Source organism: Homarus americanus, unplaced genomic scaffold, assembly GCF_018991925.1.
Source record: "Homarus americanus isolate GMGI-L3 unplaced genomic scaffold, GMGI_Hamer_2.0 scaffold58821, whole genome shotgun sequence".
Lineage (NCBI taxonomy): Eukaryota > Metazoa > Arthropoda > Malacostraca > Decapoda > Nephropidae > Homarus > Homarus americanus.
Window position 1 is genome coordinate 1 of NW_024730441.1, and position 9,017 is coordinate 9,017.

Below are 9,017 nucleotides of genomic sequence, written 5' to 3' on the forward strand. Positions count from 1 at the left end.
GATATTATTCTCCGTTTCGTTGTTTAGGAAGCGATCATACTGGAAATGTGATGGGCTATAGGTATTTATTTAGCGTTTCTTTACCAAGAGTTCTAAATAGCGCAAATACTACTGCAGCCAATGGCACTACTGGTCTGTCTCTCCCAGCGATCCTCTCAGAGGCAGCAGAGCCCCCAGGGACCCTCCCTTGGGCGGCAGTGCCCCCAGGGGCAACGGCGACGCCACGGAGCCTTCCATTGGACACGGCACCCCCAGGAACCATCCCAGGGGTGGTGGCGCTCCCAGGGACCATCACATGGACGGCGGGGCTCCCAGGGACCCTCACAGGAGAGGTGGCGCCCCCAGGGACCATCACATGGACGACGGGGCTTCCAGGGACCCTCACAGGGGTGGTGGCGCTCCCAGGGACCCTCACAGGGACGGCGGGGATTCCAGAGACTCTCGTAGGCACCCTCCCAAGGGCAGAAGCGCCTCCAGGGACCCTTGTAGGGGCAGCCTCGCCCCAAGGGACCTTCCCAGGAGCGGGTTCGCCCCCAGGAACCCTTCCATGGGCAGGTTCGCCCTGAGGGACCCTCTTTGGGGCATCGGCATCTCCAACGACCTTCCTAGGGGCGAAAGGACACCTAGGGAGCGTCCCAGGGAAATGGTGCTTTAAGGGATTCTCCCAGGGGCTGAGGATTTTATAGGACCCTCCCACGGGTGTCTGCGCCCCTAGGGATTCTCCAGGGGGCATTTGCGCCTCAAGGGACCCTCCCAAGGGCGACACCTCCACCAGGGACCTTTCCAAGGGCCCCCAAGGACGATATGGCATGCTTGGTCTTTGAAAAAAGGTCACCTATATTACATACTTTCAGCAGTCCCTTACTTAACTATGATTGGTGGAGTATTCTTTTAGCCACCACATTACAGCCAATAGGAGAAGAGAGCAGTAAGTCAGCACAACACCACAAATTATGTTTTCCTGTTTGATATTATTCTCCGTTTCGTTGTTTAGGAAGCGATCATACTGGAAATGTGTTGGGCAATAGGTATTTATTTAGCGTTTCTTTTCCAAGAGTTCTAAATAGCGCAAATACTACTGCAGCCAGTGGCACTACTGGTCTGTCTCTCCCAGCGATCCTCTCAGAGGCAGCAGAGCCCCCAGGGACCCTCCCTTGGGTGGCAGTGCCCCAGGGGCAACGGCGACGCCACGGAGCCTTCCATTGGACACGGCACCCCCAGGAACCATCCCAGGGGTGGTGGCGCTCCCTGGGACCATCACATGGACGGCGTGGCTCCCAGGGACCCTCACAGGTGAGGTGGCGCCCCCAGGGACCATCACATGGAGGACGGGGCTTCCAGGGACCCTCACAGAGGTGGTGGCGCCCCCAGGGACCCTCACAGGGACGGCGGGGATTCCAGGGACTCTCGTAGGCACCCTCCCAAGGGCAGAAGCGCCTCCAGGGACCCTCGTAGGGGCAGCCTCGCCCCAAGTGACCTTCCGAGGAGCCGGTTCGCCCCCAGGAACCCTTCCATGGGCAGGTTTGCCCTGAGGGACTCTCTCAGGGGCGTCGGCGTCTCCAACGACCTTCCTAGGGGCGAAATGACACCTAGGGATCGTCCCAGGGAAAGTGGTGCTTTAAGGGATTCTCCCAGGGGCTGAGGATTTTATAGGACCCTCCCACGGGTGTCTGCACCCCTATGGATCCTCCCGGGGGCATCTGCGCCTCCAGGGACCCTCCCAGGGGCGACACCTCCTCCAGGGACCTTTCCAAGGGCCCCCAAGAACCATATGGCATGCTTGGTCTTTGAAAAAATTTCACATATATTACATACTTTCAGCAGTCCCTTACTTAACTATGATTGGTGGAGTATTTTTTTATCCACCAAATTACAGTCAATAGGAGAAGAGAGCAGTAAGTCAGCACAACACCACAACTTATGTTTTCCTGTTTGATATTATTTTCCGTTTCGTTGTTTAGGAAGCGATGATACTATAAATGTGATGGGCTATAGGTATTTATTTAGCGTTTCTTTACCAAGAGTTCTAAATAGCGCAAAAACTACTGCAGCCAGTTGCCCCTACTGGTCTGTCACTCCTAGGGATCCTCTCAGAGGCAGCAGAGTCCCCAGGGACCATCCATGGGTGGCAGTGCCCCCAGGGGCAACGGCCCCTCCACGGAGCCCTCCATCAGAGGCAGCACCCCCAGGAACCCTCCCAGGGGTGGTGGCGCCCCCAGGGACCATTACAGGGACGGCGAGGCTTCCATGGACCCTCACAGGGACGGCGGGGACCCCAGGGACACTCACAGGGACCCTCTGAAGGGCTGAAGCGCCCCCAGGGACCCTCCTAGGGGCAGCCTCTCCCCAAGGGACCCTCCCACGGGCGGGGTCGCCCCCAGGAACTCTTCCATGAGCAGGGTCGCCCTTAGGGACTCTCTCATGGGCAGGTTCGACCTTAGAGACCTTCTCAGAGGCATTTACGTCTCCAACGACCTTCCTAGGGGCGAAAGGACACCTAGGGATCGTCCCAGAGATAGCGGTGCTTTAAGGGATCATCCCAGGGGCTGAGTAGATTAAAAGGACCCTCCCATGGGCGTCTGCGTCCCAGGGACCCTCCAGGGGGCATCTGCTCTTCCAGGGACCCTCCCAGGGGCGACGCATCCACCAGGGACCATACCAAGGGTCCCCAAGTTTCATATGGCATGCCTGGTCTTTAATTCATTATATATTTCATACTTTCAGCAGTCCCTTACTTAACTAAGATTGGTGGAGTATTTTTTTATCCACCAAATTACAGCCAATAGGAGAAGAGAGCAGTAAGTCAGCACAACACCACAACTAATGTTTTCCTGTTAGATATTATTCTCCGTTTCGTTGTTTAGGAAGCGATCATACTGGAAATGTGATGGGCTATAGGTATTTATTTATTTAACGTTTCTTTACCAAGAGTTCTAAATAGCGCAAATACTACTGCAGCCAGTGGCACTACTGGTCTGTCACTCCTAGGGATCCTCTCAGAGGCAGCAGAGCCCCCAGGGACCCTCTCTTGGGCGGCAGTGCCCCCAGGGGCAACGGCGACGCCACGGAGCCTTCCATTGGACACGGCACCCCCAGGAACCCTCCCAGGGGTGGTGGCGCTCCCAGGGACCATCACATGGACGGCGGGGCTCCCAGGGACCCTCACAGGAGAGGTGGCGCCCCCAGGGACCATCACATGGACGACGGGGCTTCCAGGGACCCTCACAGGGGTGGTGGCGCCCTCAGGGACCCTCACAGGGACGGCGGGGATTCCAGGGACTCTCATAGCCACCCTCCCAAGGGCAGAAGCGCCTCCAGGGACCCTCGTAGGGGCAGCCTCGCCCCAAGGGACCTTCCGAGGAGCGGGTTTGCCCCCAGGAACCCTTCCATGGGCAGGTTCGCCCTGAGGGACCCTCTCAGGGGCATCGGCGTCTCCAACGACCTTCCTAGGGGCGAAAGGACACCTAGGGATCGTCCCAGGGAAAGTGGTGCTTTAAGGGATTCTCCCAGGGGCTGAGGATTTTATAGGACCCTCCCACGGGTGTCTGTGCGCCCCTAGGGATTCTCCCGGGGGCATCTGCGCCTCCAAGGACCCTCCCAAGGGCGACACCTCCACCAGGGACCTTTCCAAGGGCCCCCAAGGACGATATGGCATGCGTGGTCTTTGAAAAAATATCACAAATATTACATACTTTCGGCAGTCCCTTACTTAACTATGATTGGTGGAGTATTTTTTTAGCCACCATATTACAGCCAATAGGAGAAGAGAGCAGTAAGTCAGCACAACACCACAACTTATGTTTTCCTGTTAGATATTATTCTCCGTTTCGTTGTTTAGGAAGCGATGATACTATAAATGTGATGGGCTGTGTATTTATTTAGCGTTTCTTTACCAAGAGTTCTAAATAGCGCAAAAACTACTGCAGCCAGTGGCCCCTACTGGTCTGTCACTCCTAGGGATCCTCTCAGAGGCAGCAGAGTCCCCAGGGACCATCCATGGGTGGCAGTACCCCCAGGGGCAACGGCGCCTCCACGGAGCCCTCCATCAGAGGCAGCACCCCCAGGACCCCTCCCAGGGGTGGTGGCGCCCCCAGGGACCATTACAGGGACGGCGGGGCTTCCATGGACCCTCACAGGGATGGCGGGGCCCCCAGGGACACTCACAGGGACCCTCTGAAGGGCTGAAGCGCCCCCAGGGACCCTCCTAGGGGCAGCCTCTCCCCAAGGGACCCTCCCAGGGGCGGGGTCGCCCCCAGGAACTCTTCCATGAGCAGGGTCGCCCTTAGGGACCCTCTCATGGGCAGGTTCGCCCTTAGAGACCTTCTCAGAGGCATTTACGTCTCCAACGACCTTCCTAGGGGCGAAAGGACACCTAGGGATCGTCCCAGAGATAGCGGTGCTTTAAGGGATCATCCCAGGGGCTGAGTAGATTAAAAGGACCCTCCCATGGGCGTCTGCGTCCCAGGGACCCTCCAGGGGGCATCTGCTCTTCCAGGGATCCTCCCAGGGGCGACGCATCCACCAGGGACCATACCAAGGGTCCCCAAGTTTCATATGGCATGCCTGGTCTTTAATTCATTATATATTACATACTTTCAGCAGTCCCTTACTTAACTATGATTGGTGGAGTATTCTTTTATCCACCAAATTACAGCCAATAGGAGAAGAGAGCAGTAAGTCAGCACAACACCACAACTTATGGTTTCCTGTTAGATATTATTCTCCGTTTCGTTGTTTAGGAAGCGATCATACTGGAAATGTGATTGGCTATAGGTATTTATTTAGCGTTTCTTTACCAAGAGTTCTAAATAGCGCAAATACTACTGCAGCCAGTGGCACTACTGGTCTGTCTCTCCCAGCGATCCTCTCAGAGGCAGCACAGCCCCCAGGGACCCTCCCTTGGGTGGCAGTGCCCCCAGGGGCAACGGCGACGCCACGGAGCCTTCCATTGGAGACGGCACCCCCAGGAACCCTCCCAGGGGTGGTGGCCCTCCAGGGGACCATCACATGGACGGCGGGGCTCCCAGGGACCCTCACATGGGAGGTGGCGCCCCCAGGGACCATCACATGGACGTCGGGGCTTCCAGGGACCCTCACAGGGGTGGTGGCGCCCCTAGGGACCCTCACAGGGACGGCGGGGATTCCAGGGACTCTCATAGGCACCCTCCCAAGGGCAGAAGCTCCTCCAGGGACCCTCGTAGGGGCAGCCTCGCCCCAAGTGACCTTCCGAGGAGCGGGTTCGCCCCCAGGAACCCTTCCATGGGCAGGTTCGCCCTGAGGGACCCTCTCAGGGGCATCGGCGTCTCCAACGACCTTCCTAGGGGCGAAAGGACACCTAGGGATCGTCCCAGGGAAAGTGGTGCTTTAAGGGATTCTCCCAGGGGCTGAGGATTTTATAGGACCCTCCCACGGGTGTCTGCGCCCCTAGGGATTCTCCCGGGGGCATCTGCGCCTCCAGGGACCCTCCCATGGGCGACACCTCCACCAGGGACCTTTCCAAGGGCCCCCAAGGACGATATGGCATGCGTGGTCTTTGAAAAAATATCACATATATTTCATACTTTCGGCAGTCCCTTACTTAACTATGATTGGTGGAGTATTTTTTTAGCCACCATATTACAGCCAATAGGAGAAGAGAGCAGTAAGTCAGCACAACACCACAACTTATGTTTTCCTGTTAGATATTATTCTCCGTTTCGTTGTTTAGGAAGCGATCATACTGGAAATGTGATGGGCAATAGGTATTTATTTAGCGTTTCTTTACCAAGAGTTCTAAATAGCGCAAATACTACTGCATCCAGTGGCACTACTAATCTGTCACTCCCAGGGATCCTCTGAAAAGCAGCGGAGCCTCCAGGGACCGTCCATGGGTGGCAGTGCCCCTAGTGGCAACGGCGCAGACGCGGAGCCTTTCATCGGAGGCGTTATCCCCAGGAACCCTCCCAGGGATGGTGGCGCCCCCAGGGACCATCACACGGACGGGGGGGCTTCCAGGGACCCTCACAGAGGTGGTGGCGTCCCCAGGGACCCTCACAGGGACGGCGGGGCCCCCATGGACACTCACAGGGACCCTCACAGGGGCAGAAGCGCCCCCAGGAACCCTCCTAGGGGCAGCCTCTCCCCAAGGGACCCTCCCAGGGGCGGGTTTGCCCCCAGGAACTCTTCCATGGGCCGGTTCGCCCTTAGGGACCCTCTCATGAGAAGGTTTGCCCTTAGGGACCCTCTCAGGGGCATATACGTCTCCAATGACTTTCCTAGGGGCGAAATGACACCTAGGGATCGTCCCAGGGAAAGCGGTGCTTTAAGGGATCCGCCCAGAGGTTGAGTAGATTTAAAGGACCCTCCCATGGGCGTGTGCGTCCGAGGGACCCTCCCTGTGGCAGGTTCGCCCTTAGGGACCCTTTTAGGGGCATTTACGTCTCCAATGACTTTCCTTGGGGCGAAAGGACACCTAGTGATCGTCCCAGGGAAAGCGGTGCTTTAAGGGATCCTCCCAGGGGCTGAGGAGATTTAAATAACCCTCCCGGGGGTATCTGCTCTTCCAGGGACCCTCGCAAGGGCAACGCATCCACCAGGGACCATATCAAGGGCCCCCAAGTTTAATGTGGCATGCCTGGTCTTTGTTTCATATTTATTTCATATTTTCAGCAGTCCCTTATTTAACTATGATTGGTGGAGTATTCTTTTATCCACCATATTACAGCCAATAGGAGAAGAGAGCAGTAAGTCAGCACAACACCACAACTTATGTTTTCCTGTTAGATATTATTCTCCGTTTTGTAGTTTAGGAAGCGATGATACTGGAAATGTGATGGGCTATGTATTTATTTAACGTTTCGTTACCAAGAGTTCTAAATAGTGCAAAAACTACTGCAGCCAGTGGCCCCTACTGGTCTGGCTCTCCCACCTGCCCTCCCAAGGGCGGAGGAGCCCCAAGAACCCCACAGCAGCCTGGGGGCGATGGCGCCTCCAGGATTCTTCCTAAAGGTGGCGGCGCCTCAAGGGTTCTCCCCAAGGGTGGTGACGCCCCCAGGGGCCCTCCATGGGGCGGTGGCGCCGTATGGGGTTTTTAAAGAAGCGATGGCGCACCCTCGGGCCTTATCAGGGGAGATGGCGCCCCCAGGAGCCTTTCCTGGTGAGGTGGTGCCTCTAGGGGCCCTCCCAGGAGCGACAGCACCCCCAGGGGCTCTCCCAGGTTCGGCAGCGCCCTCAGGGGCCTTTCCAGGAGTGGTGGCGACCCAAGGGACCCTCCAATGGGCGAAGGAGCCCCCAGGGTAGAGAGGGAAGGAAATGATTATACAATGAAGATAATAAGATGCGATCCTTAGAGAACTTATCTTTAGGTCCGAGCTTTAACAAGTGAGTTAAAAGCCTTCTCACTTTACCATTTGAGGTGTGTAAAAATATTTTGTCTGACCTTTCGAGAATCCTCGCCTATAGTGCTCGCTATCTGGCAGATTCTAAAGTCACGCTCCAAAACCTCACGGGCGACAATGACTTCCACCTGGGTGAGTCATGAGTCACTGTAATTAGAGAACATTTTTGAGTCGTAAGAACAGCGGGAGAGTCTTTGTGAAGAAGCCCAAGACGTGGCCAACATACGAGTGGGCCGCCATGTTCGTCCAGTGTAAACATCTGTTTCTCAGCTACAACGGCTAATTATTAACAACAAATGAATACACGAAAAAAAAAAAATACATATATATATATATGTGTGTGTGTGTGTGTGTGTGTGTGTGTGTGTGTGTGATTGTGTGTGTGTGTGTGTGTGTGTGTGCGGTTATATATATATATATATATATATATATATATATATATATATATATATATATATATATATATATATATAAACAGTCAAATGTACCAAAACATACAGGTAACAATACTAAAACTAACACAACACTAAAATCCAAAAACAAGATTAAGGGACTAAGATTGATCATGGCTTCAGAAAACCCCTGGGGGAAATATTTACACTCCTACAAATATAACCATGAATATCACTATTACCCCCGCGACTTCTAAGTAAATCAGCGCAGGGAAACTTATTTCAACTCCTAAAGCCTTCAAGAACTACCATCAAAGACTGTATTTCCTTCCAGAACCCCCTAAAGAACCACGATCAAAGAACAGATTAACCCATGAGAACTCGTGAATCCCTCGTCAATGTTTGGATCAATGTCACCAAAGAGGTGTTCTCGAGTTAGGCGGTTTCTTCACATACGCCAAGTGACGATATCTTCGTTTCCACGTGTGATATTAATATTTGTGCCTTTACTCTCTATGTATATAAAGTGATATACAGTATCTTCAACTTCTATGTATACAAGGTGATGCGTCTTTATTCTGTATACAATATTATGTATGATTCTGTACTTCCTATGTATTAAGGACAATTTCTCTTCTACGTATACAATACCTGTATATGTGTTACTTTCTACGTATACAAGGTGATGTATCGTTATGCATACGAGGTGAAATGTATTCATGTATAAAAAATGTGTCTATACTTTCTATGTGAATACAAAAAAATACAAAAGTTAATAAGAAAAAATAGGATGAATAAGCTGTATTTTCTCAAAGTACGAAAGATCACCCGGACGACAGAGCCCACTTAATGAAGGTAAATTTTCAGTACAATTTCAAAGCCATTTTTTCACAGCGCAATGGTTCAGGCTGAATGTTTTTTGTTCTTCTTTCTCTGGCTGGTGGCTAGTATAGAGCTCTAACTCAGTTAACTGAAAACAGAACACTGCAGAGCAAGGAGTCAAACATACCAGAGAAAATGGGAAATTCGAGGACATTGAACCAAGTCGGCTACACTATAGAAAACAAGAAACTCAAGGACAATGAAGTAATTAGACCAAAGAAAATGCTAAGGTCTCAGAAAAACATAGAAGGCGGTAATCCTTATTCAAATGCAACACAGAAATTGAGAACTTTTAAGACAAGTATATCACTGAATATGGGAAGCTGTAATACATTAAGTTTTGAGGAAAATAAACAAATGGGGAGCA

At 53.1% G+C, this 9,017-nt stretch overlaps 3 protein-coding genes across 3 annotated transcripts; 1 reads left to right on the forward strand and 2 right to left on the reverse strand.

Annotated features, from left to right (window-relative positions):
* Nucleotides 1-1,093: 1,093 nt before the first annotated feature.
* On the reverse strand, nt 1,094-2,459 carry LOC121866987 (elastin-like). Its single transcript, XM_042366744.1, has 3 exons — nt 2,290-2,459; nt 1,657-1,785; nt 1,094-1,571 (listed from the first exon to the last, which is right to left on the reverse strand). Exons 1-3 carry the CDS (start codon nt 2,457-2,459, stop codon nt 1,094-1,096), a joined length of 777 nt encoding a protein of 258 aa, XP_042222678.1.
* An 823-nt stretch (nt 2,460-3,282) lies between these two features.
* Nucleotides 3,283-5,524, reverse strand: LOC121866988 (skin secretory protein xP2-like). The gene is made up of 5 exons (XM_042366745.1): nt 5,403-5,524; nt 5,128-5,317; nt 4,535-4,563; nt 4,011-4,354; nt 3,283-3,446 (listed from the first exon to the last, which is right to left on the reverse strand). The coding sequence occupies exons 1-5, from the start codon at nt 5,522-5,524 to the stop codon at nt 3,283-3,285; spliced, it is 849 nt and encodes a 282-aa protein (XP_042222679.1).
* Nucleotides 5,525-5,866: 342 nt separating this feature from the next.
* LOC121866989 (zinc finger protein 318-like) lies at nt 5,867-6,325 on the forward strand. The gene has a single exon (XM_042366746.1). It carries the CDS (start codon nt 5,867-5,869, stop codon nt 6,323-6,325), a length of 459 nt encoding a protein of 152 aa, XP_042222680.1.
* The last annotated feature ends 2,692 nt before the right edge of the window (nt 6,326-9,017 follow it).